This window comes from Mesoplodon densirostris, chromosome X, assembly GCF_025265405.1.
Source record: "Mesoplodon densirostris isolate mMesDen1 chromosome X, mMesDen1 primary haplotype, whole genome shotgun sequence".
Classification (NCBI taxonomy): Eukaryota; Metazoa; Chordata; class Mammalia; order Artiodactyla; family Ziphiidae; genus Mesoplodon; species Mesoplodon densirostris.
Window position 1 is genome coordinate 29,416,485 of NC_082681.1, and position 21,639 is coordinate 29,438,123.

Below are 21,639 nucleotides of genomic sequence, written 5' to 3' on the forward strand. Positions count from 1 at the left end.
TTCTAGTTTTTTCATTTGTGTGCTTTATTTTCATGTCATTAAAAACATAAGAGTGATGTTAATCTATTGATACTTCCTGATAAACTGTTTGAAGTTTTTTTTTGTTTTTTTTTTTTTTTTTTTTTTTTTTTTTTTTGCTGTACGCGGGCCTCTCACTGCTGTGGCCTCTCCCGTTGCGGAGCACAGGCTCCGGACACACAGGCTCCGCGGCCATGGCTCGCGGGCCCAGCCGCTCCGCGGCATGTGGGATCTTCCGGGATCGGGGCACGAACCCGTGTCCCCTGCATCGGCAGGCGGACTCTCAACCACTGCGCCACCAGGGAATCCCTGTTTGAAGTTTAATTATGAAAATTGTATACTTCAGATCAGTATTGGTTTAGATACTGATTACACTGCTGTATTGCAAGGGTTTTCAGCAAGGCTGTTGATTGTCATTTCTTTTACATTTGTGCAGTCGTATGGTTATTCTAATTAGAAGTAGTGCATTCACTAGTTTAACTAACAGTATGCAGTGACACTTTCTTTTTTTAAATAATAAATTTATTCATTTATTTATTTATGGCTGCGTGGGTCTTCGTTGCTGTGCACGGGCTTTCTCTAGTTGCGACAAGCGGGGGCTACTCTTCGTTGTGGTGCACGAGCTTCTCTTGTTGTGGAGCACAGGCTCTAGGCATGCGGGGTTCAGTATTTGTGGCTCACAGGCTCTAGAGCGCAGGGTCAGCAATTGTGGCGCACAGGCTTAGTTGCTCCGCGGCATGTGGAATCTTCCCAGACTAGGGCTCGAACCCATGTCCCCTGCATTGTCAGGCAGATTCTTAACCACTGTGCCACCAGGGAAGCCCCCAGTGATACTTTCTTTGCTGAATGATACTGTCGTGGGTCACAGTCTACCAGGGAAACAGGTGTGTGCACAATCACAGTCTGGTTTAATAGATGCTGTTATACAGTATGTATAAAGTTCTATGGGATGATAGAGAGGAGAATGAATATTTCACCCCATGGAAGTTGGGGAAGGCATGGAAAGAGATGATATTAGAACTGGTCCTTCCAAAAGAGTTCCAGGCTTAAAAATTCCCCAAGTAGAGTTTCTAGCTTAACAACAACTAATTTTTTTTTTTTTTTTTTTTTTTTTTTTTTTTTTTTCCGGTACACGGGCCTCTCACTGTTGTGGCCTCTCCCGTTGCAGAGCACAGGCTCCGGATGCACAGGCTCAGCAGCCATGGCTCACAGGCCTAGCCGCTCCGTGGCATGTGGGATCTTCCCAGACCGGGGCACGAACCCGTGTCCCCTGCATCGGCAGGCGGACTCTCAACCACTGCGCCACCAGGGAAGCCCAACAACTAATATCTTTGAAGCCATTACTATGTGTGGTGGGCGCTGAACTAAGTGCTTCATATAGATTATTTAATGATACATTAAATTTTTTTTGATAAATTTATTTATTTATTTTTGGCTGTGTTGGGTCTTCGTTGCTGCACGCGGGCTTTCTCTAGTTGCAGCAAGCGGGGGCTATTCTTCATTGCAGTGCGGTGGCTTCTCTCGTCGTGGAGCATGGGCTCTAGGTGCGCGGGCTCAGTAGTTGTGGCTCACGGGCTCTAGAGCACAGGCTCAGTAGTTGTGGCACATGGGCTTAGTTGCTCCAAGGCATGTGGGATCTTCCTGGACCAGGGATCGAACCCGTGTCCCCTGCATTGACAGGCGTATTCTCAACCACTGCGCCACCAGGGAAGCCCCGATACATTAAATATTGAATCTGTCTCTTCCACTCTCTACCGCCACTAACTTAATTCTTTTATCTGGAGTGTTATAGTGCCTTGTATTATTCTCTTTCTTCAAAATCCTTTGGTGACTAAGCATTGCCTGCAGGTTATATATCAGACTTTATGGCTTGGTGATATAAGAGAACCTTCATGATCTGTCTCTTCCTATTTCCATCCTCATTTCCCGCCAATTCTACCTCTAGCTGTACTGAGCCCACTTATGTTTCCCTGAATGTGCATATATTTTTTGTTTCTTTTGTTTTTACAGGTTTTCCCTTACCTCTTTTTCCTCTCTCCATCTGGTGACCTCATCATTGGACAGTGGGCTCCAGTGTCACCTCTGTGAAGGCTTCCATTGCACATACCACCAAGCACAATTGATTGTTCTTTATTTGTGCTACCACTATCTCATATGCATATAAATACTATCATACCGCTTATGTATATTGCTATGATTATTTTTCTTTTTAAAATTATCTAATTTTTTGATGATTTTATATATTCACATGGTTTAAATTGTAGTAGATATGAAAAGGTAGACAGTAAAAAGTCTCTCACCCTGTCCACTCAGTTCTCCCAAGGAAAAAAAAAGTGGTCACTGTTTAGTTTCTTATTTATCATTCCGGCTATTTTTATGTATATGCAATGAATACAAATATATTATTCCCTCCCTTTTTATACTACTGATAGCATATAATAAGTACTGTCCTATAAGTTGCTCTATTTAAGAATATAAAAATTTTAAAAGTGGTTTTAAATCTACCTCCCCAACTGGACTGAGCTTGAGAGCAGGCGCTGTTACTCATCCTTGTATTCCTGGTGCTTAGTACTTTGCCTGTCACAGAAGACATTAATATGAATTAATGAATAAGTAAATTAATACAAATGTTTATCACAGAAGAATATGTGCAGAATTTTTAATGTACTTGGATTTTTGTTACATTTGTAAGCTCAACTGTTTCACCAGCCTTGAATAATATGATTTTGATATTGATTGAACTTTTTAAGTTGAGAATGGAATGTATTAATTTATTGCTTGGGAATTTCACAAGTTTTGATTACTGTTTAAAACATGAATTTGGTATAGGGCATCCAGTAATTCATGCCACAGATGTTCATTGATTGTGTTCCATATGCCAAGCACCATGGTTGCTTGAGAGGAGGACATAATCAAGAGAATATTCCTTTTATTTATTTATTTTTTTTGGTGTTGGGGGAGAGGAAGCAGAAGGGAGTGCGATAAAAAATATGGAAAGGAAGGGTTGGCTTTGGCAAGTAGGAGGGCTTGCCTGAAATAGTAGGGTTAGAAGTAAGGGCAGGTGGTGGCAGAACTTTATTTGTGCTTCAAATAAAGCTTCAAAGTAGAACAGAGTATAGCCAAAGTTTAAAACTGATGGGTCTCTCTTTTCCATGGGATAAAAAGAAACTGGGCCATGCAGAATGGGAAAGGGAAGCAGTTGTTGATGAAATAATTTTGATTGATGGATCAGTTTTGTCATAAGAAGTTTCTTAAGATAATTATATCAAGTTTGTCACTTCCAGAATGGTCACATTCCTTGAATTGTCAACTAAATTCATTATTTGCTTCATTATATTTTCACTCCGGAAAGCTTCCTGTCACCTGTTAGTTTTTCAGGTTTCTAGATTTATTGTGTAGTAATTTCATCAGAAGAGTTTAAGATCCTGTGTAATAATTGTTTTGAATTTGTAAGCATTTCATAGATATAAATTTCCAAAATGTTAGTAAAAGAATACTGAGTAGAGGGAGAATTAAAGAGCAAGGACAAGAGTAGAATTGATTTTTCAAGAATTGTTTACTTTGAATATGAAAACCAGAGAACTTCTTGTATCAAGGAGTGCACCATTAGCTATTACTCTGTTAGGGTCACTGAGACAGATGGCATGAGGCATTTCAAAGTATTACACCAAATTTGATATCTTAATCCCTAAACTGATAATGAGCCCTTCTAAATCTAAAATAATTATTCTCTGTAAGAAGAGTTTTATGTACTTGTAGAGTACGTTAAGAGTTTTAATGCTTATTAGACTATTACTATAAAATGAACATGTGTATATTGTAAATGTTAAGCATTAATACAAAATTTTAATACCCTCTTGGAGAATGCCTAATCAAAATAGCCCAGGTCCTGTAGTAAAACATATGATGAGGGTGGTTGTTTACATGGATCCATTTTGGATATTTGGGAAATAAAATTTTTTTCATGATGTAACAAAGCTACCAACATTAAAAGGGAAATTACTTAAGATGATCCCTGCCACCTTTTTCTCCCCTTGTAGGCGTCTAACCAAGGAAAATGTGAAGCCTTCTGGAAGACAAATTGGGAAGTTGAGCCACAGCAATCCAACCATTTTGTTTGATTATGTATGTTCTGAGGTTAATACTATTTTCAGAGGTTTTTCTTTTTGTAGTCTTTAAATCAGCACAAGTGGAAATAGAATGATGTAGTTTAAAAATGTTTGATAGTTTTAGGGGACAAAAACTTTAGCAAATGAAACATTGTATGGTTATTCTAAAAACAAAATTTAGTATGTAATATATTTAACACATTGATCTACTTTTCTAATAATAAGTGACAGTGCTACTGTTATTAAACAGACTAACATTGTCTTGTGTACCACATTTTGAGTTATAAAAACATGAATAAAGTGATGCATTATTTGTTGATTTTAGTTTTTAGAAACATTTGAACAGCACTTCGTTGTGATTCAGATGTAACACTTTCATGTTTAGAAAGAGACTTCTAAAACACATTTGACATAAATCTAGCCTCTGTAATTCCAAAATTCAAGTTTGGATGCCCTGGAATTATTTCCTAATTGGAAATTGTAGCCTAAGAAAATATTTTCTAAGGAAATGATAAAATAGTAGGTTTTATATAAATACACAATGGAAGGAAGCATTATTTCTTTTGAAAAATAAAAAAGTGTAGCCATTATTTAGTTAGCACAGTAAAAGTTCTCTTTTGATTAGTCAATGCCTTTTATTCTTTGTTGCTGTCTTCCAGATCTTGTCACAAATACAGAAGTATGATAACTTAATAACACCTGTAGTAGATTCATTGAAATACCTCACTTCATTGAATTATGACGTCTTGGCCTGTATCCTTTCAGGTGAAGTAATAACATAGATTTCACGTTTCATAGATCTTAGTGGTGAATGTTTTATTTTCATTGTAAGTTCCTTTAGCAACCATCTGAGGTTGATTCAGTTGGCTGATCGAAAGGTTGACCAGTTGGGAGTTTGTGTGTGTGTCTGTGTTGTATATTGGGAAAGACAATGTTAAGATTACTAAATATCTTTGATATAGTTAGAATCTACTTGCTGAAAGCTGGGAAAGAGGCTAAAAAAGAAAAGTTGGTACTACGGTGAGTGTATTTTTCCATAATTGGTAATAAATTGGAGCTAACAATTTATTTTCCAAGGGGTGGCTTTTTGTTGTTGTTTTAGCGGTCTTTGTTAGGGATGTGGTGACAAAATTTTTTCTTAATATATGAAAGATTGTATCATTGAAGCTTTAGCTAATCCAGAAAAGGAGAGAATGAAACATGACGACACAACCATCTCAAGCTGGCTTCAGAGTAAGTATTTTTATCTTTCCAAGGATGAAATTTCCATCTGTTGTCATTGCTATGCTATGTATTCTGTTACCTATGCTAAGAGCCTATTTGTCAAGTGCTCTTGACAATATCTAGCCACTCAGCTTGTTCTACAGAGGGTCCATGTCCTTGGCTGTGTAAGGAGATTCATATGGTACTTAATTCATTTTCTAACTCAAGAAGCCAGTATTGGCTGTGATAGCATTTGGGCAAGCATTACTGGGGAGATGGAAGTTCCCATCCATTCTATTATTTTAGAAGAACTAATCTTTTTTTAAAGTTTTTTTCTTGATGTGGACCAATTTTAAAGTCTTTATTGAATTTGTTACAATATTGCTTCTGTTTTATGTTTTGTTTTTTTGGCTGTGAGGCATGTGGGCTCTTAGCTCTCCAACCAGGGATCGAACCTGCACCCCCTACATTTGACGGTGAAGTCTTAACCAGTGGACTGCCAGGGAAGTCCCTAGAAGAATTAATCTTAAGGGAACTATTCTCCCTTCTCTCCTTTCCATCCTGAGGCTCCAGTCACCTTAAAAGAAAAAAAACTTGGTTGTTTAACAAAAAGCCCTAGCCTTGTTTTTTTTCCTTGTACCTTTGATTTCTAGCAGCCAGTTACATTTTCTTTCAACCTGTTGTGTCTCTGATAGCTGAATCTTGCAGTAGCTCCCCATTGCTCTTTGAAGTCTGCAATCTGTAATAAATCATACAAGTAAGTTCTTTTGGAATCAGATCCTTTCTGTACTAGCCTCATCTTTTACCCCTCCCTAATATTCTAGGTTCCGTTAATGCTGAACTTCTTGCACTTTCCATGGCCTTTTGCACATGTTATTCCCTCTTCTTGGGGTACCCTTGGGGTACCCTTCTATGCCCACTCATCTCTTCCAACACATTTTCTACTTATTCATTAGATTTCAGCTTAGAGGTCACTTTCTTTGGAAAGCTTTCCTTGTTAACAACCCAAAAGTCAGAATAAGGTGCCCCTCTTCTGTACTTCTATGGAACTTTTTATTCATCATAGTTATTTTAGTTTAGTTTTCTATATCTCTCTGGACTGTAAGCTCCTTGAGGGCAGGACCTGTGTTTTGTCCATTGTCCTTTAGGTGCTCAGCAAATAATTCTTGAAAAGGCTGCAGATCACTTGACTTTACTGGGGTCTCCTCCTCTTTTTTTTTTTTTTTTTTTTTAAAAAAAGGCCACGCTGTGCTGCATGCAGGATCTTGGTTTCCTGACCAGGGATTGAACCCATGCCCCCTGCATTGGGCATGCCAAGTCTTAACAGTTGGATGGCCAGGGAAGTCCCTCCTCCTTGTCTTGAGTGGGGTTTTCTCCCTACTAATGTGATAAGGACTCTTGGCTAAAATTGGTCTTTTGATTGCTTCTTGGTCTGGCAATGTTTCCTTGCCCCTCCACAACTAGTGGCATGTTCCTAGATAAAATGAGATTTTTTTGTGTGACTCAAACATTTGAGGGGCAGGTGTTTTGTTGATCATTCAAGTTTACTGCATCATCTGCAAGATTTTGTTGTGGCCTAATTAACGTCAAGTTATGGAATCAGGCCGTATAAGTTTGAATCGCTGTTCTACCTCATACCAACTGTGTGTCCATGAGCAAGTTACGTGACCTGTCTGTTCAGAATTTCCCTCATCGATAGGTTTATACCTACCTGAGATGATTACTGCAAAGGTTAAATGAGATAATTACATAAAGAGCTTAATAGACTGCTTGGCATATGTATGGTCAATAAATATTAGCTGTTATTAATTATAAAATTCTGTTCAGTGGCATCAGCAATACAATTTTTCCCACCTCATTTTGTTTTGGAAATTCCGTTGAAATGACACTTAATATTGTGCTTTTTGTTTTATGAGCTGTTTTTTAAAAAGCCCTATTCCTTTTTTATCTCATATAGGTCTGGCTAGTTTCTGTGGTGCAGTTTTTCGTAAATATCCAATTGATCTTGCTGGTCTTCTTCAATATGTGGCTAATCAGCTAAAGGCAGGCAAAAGGTATTCATAGCAAATTATATGTAAATGAAATTCAATAATTAGAGTACTTCTACTGGTATTGGGATACTGACATTGCTATTATGTTGAAAAACTGTTTGTTGGTTGTAGGCTTAAGAAAATAATTGCTCACTTATTTATATGGAATTCTTTAATTAAAAGAAATAACTTAAAATATACAGAAAAAAATGTAATGTTTGGCTATATGTGTAACTCATTAAAGAAACTAACTCATTTTGACTACCTGTTAGGCTTTTGAATAAATGGTTGATATGGTATATTGTAAATCCTCTTATGGCAAAACACATTGCACTGTTGATTATGCTACTGGACAGTAATTGGCCTTTACATTGAACATTTGGTAGGAATGTGTTTATTTTGAGGGTATATATAGTATCTTTAAAACACAACTATTTTTTGAATTTAAACTTCAGAGATAGGTAACACTAATGCACCTTTTGGACATTGTCTTCTTTTCTTTATAAATACTGAGTTTCATTATTTTATTCTGGACCAATATCAGTGCTTAGAGTTTGAATTAGAATGTATATTAAACCCCATCAGCAATAGACTGACTAGACTCAAAGAACTGGAAATGGTTTTCAGAAGCTTTCTGCTAGAAAGCAAACAGAAATCTGTAAAGCTATCTAGTGCTCCAAACAAGTATTACCTAAGTAATTCTTGACAGATTATTTTGGTTTAGGGAAAGCTTAAAAAAAAATTAGGTTTGGAATTTAATCCACATATATCACTTGCTTTATACTCATCTATTGGCCATTTGTATACATTTTACTCTTCTGTGTCTATATAGGCCAGGAAAACATCACATTACTTTAAAATCTCTAGTTCAGTTTTATGTACTGTGATATAGTTTTTGTGACCATCTAATGAAAAGATTGTTTAAAGGAAAAACAAAATATTTCATTGGTACTTGTTGCATACTTATTTGCATGAGGGCCCTCTTGTTTTCAAAAACTATGTTTAGAGAAGCAAGGCAAGTTGAGAGAGTAAGCACTTAATAAGAATCTTAGAAAACTGTTCCTTTGTCTATTAACTTGTGTCTTGGGTATACCTAGCTTTACCTTTCTTTGGAAAAACATCTGTATTTGTTCTGTAGGAAAGAATGTTTTTCCTTATCTTCATTACTTAACAAATTAAGGAAGATCTTGGAAGTCATAAGGTGTTATTTCCATTGACAGTCCTAAACTTTGAGAATTCAAATGAATAACTGTTGGCACAGTAATAAATAATGTGTAAGGCAGGCCACTAAACTGTCATCTTAGGCTCAAATATCACAACTTGGAATTTGCATTTCCTTCCTTTTTTCCTTTCTCCTCTCCCTCCCTCCATTCCTCCCAAGTGTGTGTAATTATTTAAAGAGATGGCTCTATACTATCAAAAAATATATATTGAGCATCCTGTACTGGAGGATAAAAAAAAATGCTATGAAGGGCATTATTGGGTTGGCTGCTAAAAATGAAGTATGACCTGTATATTAGATAAAAGTATTGTATCAGTGTTAGGTTTACTAAAGTTGATAACTATTGCTGTGGTTATGTAAGAGAATAGCAATAGTCTTAGGAAACACATTAGCAATTTTAGGGCTAATTAGGAATTTTAGGTACCTCTAAAATGATGTTACTTACTAGATAAGTTACTCTCAAATAGTTCAAGAAAATTGTGAGAGAGAGAGAGTGTGTGTGTGTGTGTGTGTGTGAGAGAGAGAGAGAGAGAGAGAGAAGATGGGGGAGAGAGAGAAAACAAATTATAAAGTGAATGGGATGTTCACAATGTTAATAACAGGTGAAGTAGGGATAAAGGCTATGTCGGTGTGCTTTGTACTATTCTTATCTTTGTATCCTATCTGTAAGTTTGAAATTACTTCCAAGTAAAAAGTTAAACATATTACATGCCCCAAATATTTACATACAAATAATTTAGGGATTCTTAGTATATTAATTACAATTCATTTTTACTTTTATGTTTGAAGTTTCAACTATAGACTATTTCTTATTTTTCCTAAATAGTTTTGACCTGCTTATATTGAAAGAAGTGGTACAAAAAATGGCAGGAATAGAAATTACAGAAGAAATGACAATGGAGCAACTAGAGGCCATGACTGGTGGAGAGCAGCTAAAAGCTGAGGTGAGAATTGCTCTTTTTGTTTAGTGACTCAAAATTCAAAATGTATGCATGCTCCCTTTTAAAATCGCAGCAAAAAAAATAAAATACTTGGGAATAAACATCACCAAGGAGGTGAAAGACTTATAAGCTGAAAACTACAAAACATTAATAAAGGAAATTGAAGATGATTCAAAGAAATGGAAAGATATCCCATGCTCTTAGATTGGAAGAGTTAACATTGTTAAAATGGCCATGCTACCCAAAGCAATCTACAGATTGAATGCAATACCTATCAAATTACCCATGACATTTTTTACAGAACTAGAACAAATAATCCTAAACTTTATATGGAACCATAAAAGACCCAGAATTGCCAAAGCAATCCTGAGGAAAAAGAACAAAGCAGTAGGCATAACCCTCCCAGACTTCAGACAGTGTTACAAAGCTACAGTAATCAAAATGTACGCATGTTCATAATAAAGAATTTAAACAGCACATAAGTACATAAAGCTAAGTGTCAAAGCCATACATACTCTCCTCTTACAATCGCCCCCACCTCCCTTTTAAAAATTGCGATATACTAGTTATTTTAACCTTTTTAAAAAGCTGAAACAAAGTATAAAAGACAGTAAGTAATACATCTGGAGGGAAATAAATATCAAATCTTCTGTGGTCCTTGATACCCCAACGGGCATAAATCTGAGCATAGTTATTCTGTTGTTGACTCTGCCCCACACTGACTAAAGGATAATCCTTTATAAGGGACTGCATGGTAGAAAGTGGAAAATATGTAGAAGTTTAAAGACAGTTGACAGTTATCTTTAAGCCAGTGACTAAAGCCAGTGGCAGTAATAGTGTCAGTAAAATAAATTTGTAAAGAGAGGGAAGGAATGTAGAGTGTGTGGGTTTGTTATCTTCAGGATTGTAACCAAACCCTTTCTGTGTTTTTTCTTCAAATCAGATGCCATGTGTTATGTACTGGTACACTGGTAAAGTTATGTCTTCTCTTTTGCAGGGTGGTTACTTTGGCCAGATAAGAAACACTAAAAAATCCTCCCAGAGATTAAAGGATGCACTATTAGACCATGATCTTGCTCTTCCTCTCTGTTTGCTTATGGCTCAGCAGAGGAATGGGGTAATCTTTCAGGAAGGTGGAGAGAAACATTTGAAACTTGTGGGAAAGCTCTATGATCAGGCAAGTTAAAGTGGCCTTTGTGTTTCTGTGGGTCTTTAAATCTTGATAGTGGAAAATATAGAATGTGATACAATTTGAAAAATGTGGTTTTGCACATCATATATATATCATATGATATATATTATATACAACATATAATATGTAATTATATAATTATATAGATATAATAGACATTCTGGAAATTGGGACTCTTTCTGTGCAAATTATGATATTTAAGAGATGGATCTAGGGGATATAATCATATGTATAAGGTTTTCAGTTAAGTAGATAACTTCAAGTTGTTTGCTCTCATCTTTTCTGATCTCTGGAAATCTGGAATTTCAGCCACAACAAAGTAGATATGATCTTCATTTATAAAATATATTTTAAAATATTAAGCACCAAAACCTATGGTTAGCCTACAAAATGTGTTTAACTATCACCAACTATATTACAAGGAAATAAAAAACATCATGCATATTTTATAAAGTTTTCGACTTTTAAGGGCCAAGAAAATTGACTTGCACATACATAAAATTGTTCTATGTGATTTAGATAAATATATTCTGCTACTAAAGGTGGTGAACAATAGCTTGGAACTTGAGACCTTGGTTGACTGTTAAAGTCTTAGATTAGTCAACTTTTCAGGACTTGGGTATCTCTTTTGTAATAAGATTATATGATTAAGTTTGTAGATTGTCTCCAGAGTTCTTTCAAGTAGTAAAATTTGAATTGTTAATCAAAATATTGTTGAAATATATCTTAGTCATTTTGGAAAATGTTATGTTGGTTTAGTAAAATGGTAGCACATTTGTGTTTTTTGTCTTATTTTTTAAATTTAGTGTCATGATACCCTGGTACAGTTTGGTGGGTTTTTAGCATCTAATCTAAGCACAGAAGATTATATAAAGCGAGTGCCTTCAATTGATGTGCTCTGTAATGAATTTCACACACCCCATGATGCAGCATTTTTCCTGTCTAGGCCAATGTATGCACACCATATTTCGGTAAGTATAAGTATCTTTGCTGCCATTCAGGAGTGATTCCACATTACTACTTAACTGTTTTATTTGTAAATGCATTTTAATTTGACATAGATATAGATTATGAGAGAGTTGCTCTTTTGTTAATACTCAGCTCTGCGCAGTGGGCAATGAAAATATCCCCTTTAAAAAGTAAGTCTTACTAGTTCTATAATTTTACTGTTACTACACCACCAGTTGTCCAAGTTGATGTCTTATGGGCCCTCTAGAACTATAGTTCTCCACCATTAGTGCAGCTCATCAGGGAATTATTAGAGAATCACCAAGGAAGTATCTTAAAAACTCAACCCCATGTCCATAAATTCTAATTTAGTAAGTTGAATGGTACCTGGGGATTTTTGTTTTGTTTTTGTTTTTTTAACAAGCACTAGATGATTCTGCTGCAGGTGAATGTGGTATGTCATTCTGAGAAACACTTCTCTTGAATACAGAGAATCCTGTTTCCTCAGTGACAGTATCACTGTCAGATAGTTGACTTGCTATTACACATACTGCCTTGAAAGAAATAAAGACTGACAGACTTAACCACGCCCAAACATTCTAAATACTCTTGCACTCTCTGTTGTGTAACTTCTAGGAAAGGTATATTCATGGCTCTTGTTTTATTTCTCTCCACCCAAATGAAACAACTGAAAACAAACAACAACAAAAAGCAAACTAGAGCCCTCCCAAGCAGGGTATCCCGTTAGTGACTGTATTGAAATCCAAGTAAGGATGTGGGGGAAGAGGAGACAGCCCTCCCTCCTTTTCTCTATCTGCCACCTGGACTCTTCCCTTTAAAGCAGTTACCTCTAATAGGAATTTACTTTTCCTTTTCCCTCAGGGCCATGGTCAGTACTCTGTTTGGAAACCGTGGTACTTCCCCACTCTGACTGGCGCCCAAGCATATTCATTTTTCTGTAGGCTTAGACTCTGGCCCTTCTGTTTATCTGTTGTTGTTTTTTAAGTCTGTACTATGCAAGGCTTTCACTACAGATTTTGGGGAAGATCTTGTTCCCTTATCTTTAAGTAGGCTCCCTTCTTGTTCCCAGTGGGGATACAGGGCTGTGTAGTAGAGTGGGGGAAAAGGTGCTGAGAAATCTGGGATCTAATTGATCATTTAATCAACCATCAACTGTTAGTGTTTACATATCAACTGCTACAGTCTCACACTTGCCCTCTAACAACTAACTAAATGTTAATTGATTCAATTATCACTTGTGATACTGTGCTGTACTCTCTAGAGGGAAAAAGGGAATAAGGGAGTAGGATTGGGCTTCTTCTCCTTTAGACTCTCTCAATCCAGAAAATTGCTATGCTCTCTTTGTGTAGTTATGTTTTGTGTTGTCGCCCCACCCCACAGTAGATCAGTCTCAGCTATACAACAGGGGACCTGATTTCTTGAAGGACTGAGGTGGGAGAATTGCTTCATCTCAGAAATTCTGACCTGCCCTGTGCTATACTGAGAAGTGACACACTAATCAGTGCTATTGAACCCTAGCAAACAGGAACACCTGGTTGCCTGAGGTTGGCTGAACTTTTCCAGGTCAGAAAATGGAGCAGGTCATTCATACCAACAGCTACTTTTTCCGTAGCCTGTGTAAAATATTGTATCTTTGTCATTTAAGAGATAAAAATATCTAAACAAAGAAATGTCATTTTCCTTTCAAGTTTGAGGAGAAAAACAGAGAACTATACAGAGGTGGCTATACAACCAAATCAGGGGTAGGCCACATTGCCACCCCCTGGAAAGGGAATTCCTCGGCAACCTTGGTTACACTGGATTGGGCATCCAGGCTTTCCTAGGGATCCTTACTTCTGCCTCTTGGGTGAAAGCCCCTCTTGAAGAACCTTTGATGAGAGAGTATGAGTATTAGAGGGCTGCTAGGTCCCTTCCATAAATTGACTATTGGCAGGCTCTCATGGGAATAATTTAGCCAACCAAACACTGCTCACATTGTTAGGCCAAGAGCTTTTTGAACAGTAATTAGTAGTACAGCAGGGAATTCCCTGGCGGTCCAGTGGTTAGGACTCTGCGCTTCCACTGCAGGGGGCATGGGTTCGATCCCTGGTTGGGGAACTAAGATACCACATGCTGCGCGGCACGGCCAAAAACAAAATAAAAGTACAATAACAGTGGATATCAGTTCTATTCCGTAGGTCTAGTTCCCCAGGTGACTTTGTAAAGCTGTTGTGCTTATCCATTTGACTGAAGATGTGAGCTTGAAGAAGGGTTAAACTGACTTTAGGCAAGGAAATATTTGTCCTAGGCAAATATGCAGTATAGCCGTCTTTTCTGATCAAGCCTATTTTTTTTTTCAACTAGATAGGAATGAGGGGGGTGCCTGGAAATAGAAGTCACAGATTCAGAAACAAAGGATTAGGGAGACTGGCGCTATCATATAACACTGTCATACCTATAACCTAATTTTCAGTTTTAATTGCTGAGAGCCACCTTGCAACGCTGGTCTGAAAGAAAGGCTTTTCCCCTAGTCCATATTCTAAATATGACCAAATCAGGTATATAAGCTATCTTATGCAGGTAGTTTCATCACTGTTTTATTCTGTGTTTTGTTAGAACTTCAACAGATGTCTTTCTGTTCACATAGATTCATATTAGTTGCCTTCAATAGGACCCACCCTCAAAAATTTAAAAGCCTTTCTTATCCCAGCTGCTATTCTCTCAGGTCTCTGGTGTAATTGGGACCTCTCCCCTAAGTAATGTTCTTTATATTTATAGCTTTGCCACCTATGTGGCCTCAGTAGTTACCAGCGTGCTCTCTAAAATGGGGAAAACAGGAGATAATTTTTCCCACTTCTAAAGTAATTGTATGATTCTCAGAGCCTGTTTGAGATACCCTGTGGAACAAAGAGTACTTGGCATGCCTTCAATCCAGTGAGCCTGGGGTACGGAGCGCTCAGGAGGGACGGCAGCTGGACTGTAGGAGCCAAGACTCTTTTTGCCTATCACGATGCAGAACTGGAAGTGGGACCTTTGACTTCAGATCTTCTAGTTCTGGGATCCATGTTTAGCACAAACTATAAATGATTTAAGTGCTTTCTAGCATAAAGAAGAAGCTAGTTTTAGATCTCCTCTTAGGTTCATCTTCAGGGATGATGCCTAACCCAGAGAGTTTTCTGGGTGAGAGCTCTTTCGTCTCAAAGAGACTGAAGGACATGAGATAATAGCAACAACTCCACTTTGTATTGTTTTCTTTTTTATGTTTGACACACATTCTATGAACTAATATGTAGTCCCTCCCATTGTACTAACAGATTCTTTTTCTCATACAATTAAGGGTATGGCCTTCCTCTGACTCTCCCCCAAATTAGGATAAACCAATCAGGCCAAAAAAAGCTGTGGTTAAGTCAGTTCCCACATGCTTTAAACTCCAGTATATCATAGCCATTCAGAGAAAATCATAATTTAGCTTAGCAATAGGGTTTCCAGTTGGTCCTGTTTTGCCTGAGACTTTCCCAGTGTTAGCACTACAGTCTTGCATCCTTGGAAACCCCTCAATCACTGGAAAACCTGGACAGTTGGTCCCCCTACTTAGTGGTCTTGTGGTAACGTTCTCATAACCTTTCTTTGTGTTGATCCAGCTTCTTAATTGACAAATCGTAACAGATGATAGGGGCTACATGTAGCGATAAAACATTCTGTTTTGGTTGGCTGTTACTAGTTCCATTTTGCCTCTTTACTAGTGTTAAGACCCTCTACTTGGTTCCCTTGAATATCTCAAAAGCAGGAGTGGAAACCCTGCATGTTCAATCCTGGATGCAACAGCAAGAGAGAGTAGGGTGGGGGAGATGGACAGGGGGCCCACATACCCTATTCACTTACTCAACAGGTCAGATGCAATAAGAATCTTCGGAAAAGCTCATAGTAAGCACACAGGACTAAATATTGAAACAGCTTCCAGGGATGATTTATCTTAAAAGAAGTGTTGTTGGTAAGAAATTAGAATTCCTACAACAGTTTTTTTTTGTTTTTTGTTTTTGTTTGTTTTTATTTGTTTTGTTTTTCCTACAACAGTTTTGATTGGTCATCTTCTGATTCTTGAAAAGGGAACCTAGATTTTTATACTATGAAAATCAGTGCTATAAATCATATCGTATGTGTGTGTTTTTGCTTTTTATCTCCAGTCAAAGTATGATGAACTTAAAAAATCAGAGAAGGGAAATAAACAGCAACATAAAGTTCACAAGTACATTACATCATGTGAAATGGTGATGGCTCCTGTCCATGAAGCAGTGGTTTCCTTACATGTTTCCAAAGTCTGGGATGACATCAGCCCTCAATTCTATGCCACATTCTGGTCATTGACAATGTATGACCTTGCAGTTCCACATACCAGCTATGAACGGGAAGTCAATAAACTTAAAGTCCAGATGAAAGCAATTGATGACAATCAGGAAATGGTAGGTTTTTGTTCTAGTAGCTCAAGTACAATAACTTCATGGTATTAATTCAACATTATCCATACTTTGGAATTATATTAGCTCAGGTTCATATCTTGTTGTTACATAATGTTTTTCTAAGTGGGTTTAGAGGTTATCCTCTCCATGGGTGGGGCAGGGGCTTGGAGGTTATGACCAATCAAAAGGTATTTGAGGGCTGTGTTAGCAACTTAAAATGATCTACTTAACTCCAATTGCAAGAGCAATAGGAATTCCCCAAAGGAGAATTCTTTTTTTTTTTTTTTGCGGTATGCGGGCCTCTCACTGTTGTGGCCTCCCCCGTTGCGGAGCACAGGCTCCGGACGCGCAGGCTCCGGACGCGCAGGCTCAGCGGCCATGGCTCACGGGCCCAGCCGCTCCGCGGCATATGGGATCCTCCCAGACCGGGGCACGAACCCGTATCCCCTGCATCGGCAGGCGGACTCTCAACCACTTGCGCCACCAGGGAGGCCCCCAAAGGAGAATTCTTTAGGAGAAAGTTTTATTGAAGAGGTGAGTCTTGAACTGGATAGGCCTTGAAGATAGGTTAAGTTTGGAAATATGGAGGCAAATTGGTGACTGTAAAGCTTCAGCAAAGGCATGAAGTAGTCTAAGGTTTAAAGTGACCACTTTTACTGTGGCGATTGGGCTTAGTGATAAATTTGAAAGGTTAGGTTGGGGCCAGGTGATGTAGAGCAATGAAAGTTAGAAAGGAAGGCTTGAGGGACTTCCCTGGGGGTCCAGTGGTTAAGACTCCACGCTCCAAATGTAGGAGGCTGGGGTTTGATCCCTGGTTGGGGAACTAGATCCTGCACACATGCCGCAACTAAAAGTCCACATGCCGCAACTAAAAGATCCCATGTGCTGCAACGAAGATCCCACGTGCCTCAACTAAGACCCGGTGCAGCCAACTAAATAATTAGTTTTTAAAAATGCACTTTAAAAAAAAAGGAAGGCTTGATAAAATTGAGAGCTATTTTAGATTCCTCAGTGGGGAAGCGATAATGGTAAAAATGGTACTTTAGACAGATTGCTCGTGACAGTGATATGAAGGATACGTTTGATAGGGCAAGGGACTGGCATTAGGCAGGAGACCAACTAGGTGGCTTTTTGGGTAATTCATTATGAAGTAGTGAGAGCATAGACTATGGTGGAGGTAGTGGGAATGCAAAAGACTTGTAAGCAGTTAGAATATTGGAACAGAGAAGTAAGGATCAAAGATGGCTCCATGCCTCAGAGTAAAAGTACCAGTGTTGAGAAGGTATCCTGTTTTGATAGTGTGCAAAGACTGACTTTGTCTCGGATTTGTTGAATGGAGGTCAAAGCACATCCAAGTGGACTCCTAAACATCCCTGTTGAAGTAATTAGTACAAGATATCAGCATTTATCTCCTCAAATTTTTTAATTAAAAGGAGAGGTAATGTGCCTGTAGTTAGAAAAGTATCTAACTTATACTTTGTAGCCTCCAAATAAAAAGAAAAAAGAGAAGGAGCGATGTACTGCCCTTCAGGACAAGCTTCTTGAAGAAGAAAAGAAGCAGATGGAACATGTACAGCGAGTGCTACAGAGACTGAAACTGGAAAAGGACAATTGGCTTTTAGCAAGTAAGTTGTTGGAATTGTTACATTTCTGCCACTGCTACATTAAAAAAGCAAACTTTTATAACTTTGGAGGTATTGAAGTGTATTATGTTTGTATTTCACCTCAGTGTTCACTATCCCATTCTTTGGTTGTTCATTAACGCAGAGTCGACTTCACATGTTCACTGAAGGAACAGATTTAATTTGCTGGTGAAATTAATTAACTTAAAACTACAATATTGGCAGCTTATCATTCAACTTTTCTGTATAAAATCTTATCTCTGGAGAAATTATAGGTAGAAAAATGTCCACAGAGTGAAAATGAAAGTCTTATCCCAGGCATGACCTTTTGGTTACAAACTATAAATAGTTTGTGGTTTTATATCATTCTCTACACTAAAGTTTATGTTGTCATGTTTAGTGGCCTTGAGGCACTTGAGGAAGAAGTTTACCACTTAATATATTCTTCCCTTATTTTTAGAATCTACCAAAAATGAGACCATCACAAAATTTCTACAGCTGTGTATATTTCCTCGATGTATTTTTTCAGCAATTGATGCTGTTTACTGTGCTCGTTTTGTTGAATTGGTACATCAACAGAAAACTCCAAATTTTTCCACACTTCTTTGCTATGATCGAGTAAGTTCTTTTTATTGCAACCTTTAAAAAAAAGTCTCACACAAATATAGCTAAACATTATATATAATCTATAGAGGTATTATTGTGTGTGTGGTTAAAAGCATGAACTCAAGAGCCAAGTGCCTGAACTTGAATCCTAGCTCTGCTACTTTCTAGCTATATGATCTTTGGCAAGTATTTTTTAACCTCTCTGTGCCTCAGTTTTCTATCTGTAAAACGGGATAATAGTACCTGCTTCATAAGATTGTTGTGAGGAATAAATGAGTCACTATACACAAAAGCACTTTGAGTAGTGCCTGATATAAGCACCCCTAGTTAATCCATTAACTCAACATTTGGGTTTATATGTTTGTCATAATAGGTAGAACTCTCTTCTCCATTTTTAACCTTCACTCCCTCAGGAAACAACGAAAAAGCTTACACTTTTGCACATATATAAAAGCAGGGATGCTTTTCAATATGGTCACATTCACAGATTTTTGCATCTGGCTTTTTTCATAATAATAAATTGCTGCATTTTGTGGTTTAAAAACATGATGTATGTTACAGCCTGTCAGCTGCCTATTTCTAGTTTCTATCAGCCTCGCCTCTGCTTACTGTCCCCTTAGCCCCAGTAATGTCTATGGCTAAGTCTTTGTTAAAGAAGTTATGTTGTAATAATAATGATAGTTTTTTTCTTCCCTCATTGTAAATCAGCTTTCTTTATAAAAGTGTTTTTTTTGTTGTTGTTCTTATTGTTGCTTTATGAATGTGCTATTTCCTCACAAAAGGCAGAATCTTTAAAGGTCTCTGGAATTGTGAACATAAAAGGGGAAGATGCATTTTGACTAAACTTACCTGTTTATTATGATTTGCTATTACATGATCTTTTAATATTTTGAACTAATTTTGACCTTGATTTGATTTGATTTTTCACACATTGTTTTCTATAGGTTTTCTCTGATATAATTTACACAGTCGCAAGCTGTACTGAAAATGAAGCTAGTCGATATGGGAGATTCCTTTGCTGCATGTTAGAGACTGTAACCAGGTGGCACAGTGATAGAGCCACATATGAAAAGGTATGACAAATACTCTTACATTTTACCCATTTACCATGTATATAATGACCGCTTCCAGTAAGCTCTGGATTCAGCTTTAAAAGGGAAGCTGAGTTTAAGATTCAGTTGTAAAACAATGTTTAAAATTTAAGCACAATTCATTCATTATTTAAAAAATGCTATATTTTTATCCTATCTCAAACTGACATTTCAAATTAATGTCATTGAATAAGGTGAATCTTTCTGTGAAAACTACCTATAATTCAAAATACACATTTATGTTTTCACATGGAATCGTTACATTAATCTAGTCTACTTAAGTTTTAGCTTCTACTATTTTGGGGGACAGAATTTTTCTTTAAAAGTGACAGCCTATTTTTTGCCCTTAGGAATGTGGAAATTATCCAGGATTTCTTACTATATTACGGGCAACTGGTTTTGATGGTGGAAATAAAGCTGATCAATTAGACTATGAAAATTTTCGACACGTTGTACATAAATGGCATTACAAACTAACCAAGGTAAGAAAAAATTGTATTTCTCAAAGGTGGTTTTTTCTCTTCATACTTATACTTTTTTAATAACAGATCTTAAAATGTTTGTTGTAGGCATCGGTACATTGCCTTGAAACAGGCGAATATACTCACATCAGGAATATCTTGATTGTGCTAACAAAAATACTTCCTTGGTACCCAAAAGTTTTGAATCTGGGTCAGGCTTTGGAAAGAAGAGTGCATAAAATCTGCCAAGAGGAAAAAGAGAAGAGGCCAGATCTATATGCATTGGCTATGGGGTAACACAATTATACTTTAATGTGATTTATGAGACTAGATTACAGAAGGATTCTGAAGACTTTAAAATGTCTTACAGTGTTGAAGTTTATCTTCTGCCTTACTTCAGGAGATTATGGGAGATTATGCAATCATGTTCCCACAGGCTGGTGAGAGTTGTCACTTCTGATTATCAGCTTCCGGTCTATACTGGATGATAGTTTCAAAAATCATATATAGTATATCCTGGTTTGGAGGAAATGTAATGTTATCATCAGTTGAGTTATCAAATCTTCAATAGTGGAAAAAAGGCATTTTAGTTGAAGGATTAGTTTACATTGAAATTTTTAAGAAAGCATCTAGGTTCTCTTATAAAGACATTCAGGAACTTACTGAAAATTAATATTTTTTATTCTCTGGAATCAAGTAGCAGAGTGAATAACTTGCTAATTTTATTCTTTTAAACCCCATGTTTGTGCCTTTTGATGTGTATTTGTATATTTAAACACTTTGTGCGACTTTCAGCTACTCTGGGCAGTTGAAAAGTAGAAAGTCATACATGATACCTGAAAATGAGTTTCATCACAAAGACCCCCCTCCGAGGAATGCAATTGCCAGTATACAAAATGGGCCTTGTAGTGGGCTTTCTTCATCGTCAACAGGAAGTGCATCTAAATCGGATGAAAGCAGTAACGATGAGACTGGTATGCTTATTTGTAGAAATTTATAAGTAATACATTTTGTTTCAGCAAACTGAAATGTTTTGTATCACATGACAAGTAAAATGCTGGCTTAGTGTTACTTTTTAATTCCCTAAGTAGGAGTATGTAACTGTCAAGAAGTGATCAGCCCTTTGTTTCTTTCTATCTAGTCTCTAATCATTTTGCTGTGCAATTGTAGCTTATTTACATCTAGGGGCTTGTCAAATAAAACCTTACCTTTATTTCAGATAAATCAAGGGAGAGATCTCAGTGTGGTGTGAAAGCAGTTAATAAAGCTTCTAATGCCACACCAAAAGGGAATTCAAGCAATGGAAATAGTGGCTCTAACAGGTAGGAACACTGTGCTGTATGTCAAAATTTGGAATTCTTATATGATTAAGCAACCTCATTAGACATGAATGACAGAGGGTGATAGATGAATACTATGGAAGTCATTTTTGTTGGACTTAGAAATTTTGTCTATACTGCTATTTTGATGATGTGCTTACCATTCTCTCGTTTTGTATAATGCTGCAGCTGACTTTGTTTCCTCTGCTGGGATATGCAGGGGAATGTATGTAGTGAAGTTAAAAAAAATTTTAGGATTGAGTGTATGCTGTGTACAATCTGGGTAAGAATAATTAACGTGAACGAAGCCTACTAATTTAGACCAGTGATCCATCCAGCCAAGTAATCCAGTTCCTGATGGTAGCACCCTTGGTTGGCTTATGGGATAGTTTTTGGTTGTTACTTTGTAATCTTCAAAGG

General features: G+C 37.2%; 1 protein-coding gene across 9 annotated transcripts in view; it reads left to right on the forward strand.

Moving 5' to 3' along the window:
* THOC2 (THO complex subunit 2) overlaps positions 1–21,639 on the forward strand; it is a 115,036-nt gene that overhangs the window by 68,619 nt on the left and 24,778 nt on the right. For all 9 annotated transcript variants that reach the window (XM_060086255.1, XM_060086258.1, XM_060086256.1 and 6 more), the window contains 15 exons: positions 4,059–4,143; positions 4,787–4,880; positions 5,280–5,360; positions 7,288–7,384; positions 9,409–9,526; positions 10,521–10,700; positions 11,522–11,686; positions 15,848–16,123; positions 17,604–17,745; positions 18,203–18,360; positions 19,293–19,421; positions 19,790–19,921; positions 20,009–20,193; positions 20,696–20,874; positions 21,120–21,222. In XM_060086255.1, coding sequence (XP_059942238.1) covers positions 4,059–4,143; positions 4,787–4,880; positions 5,280–5,360; positions 7,288–7,384; positions 9,409–9,526; positions 10,521–10,700; positions 11,522–11,686; positions 15,848–16,123; positions 17,604–17,745; positions 18,203–18,360; positions 19,293–19,421; positions 19,790–19,921; positions 20,009–20,193; positions 20,696–20,874; positions 21,120–21,222 — 2,124 coding nt within the window. The remainder of the gene's footprint in view (positions 1–4,058; positions 4,144–4,786; positions 4,881–5,279; positions 5,361–7,287; positions 7,385–9,408; positions 9,527–10,520; positions 10,701–11,521; positions 11,687–15,847; positions 16,124–17,603; positions 17,746–18,202; positions 18,361–19,292; positions 19,422–19,789; positions 19,922–20,008; positions 20,194–20,695; positions 20,875–21,119; positions 21,223–21,639) is intronic.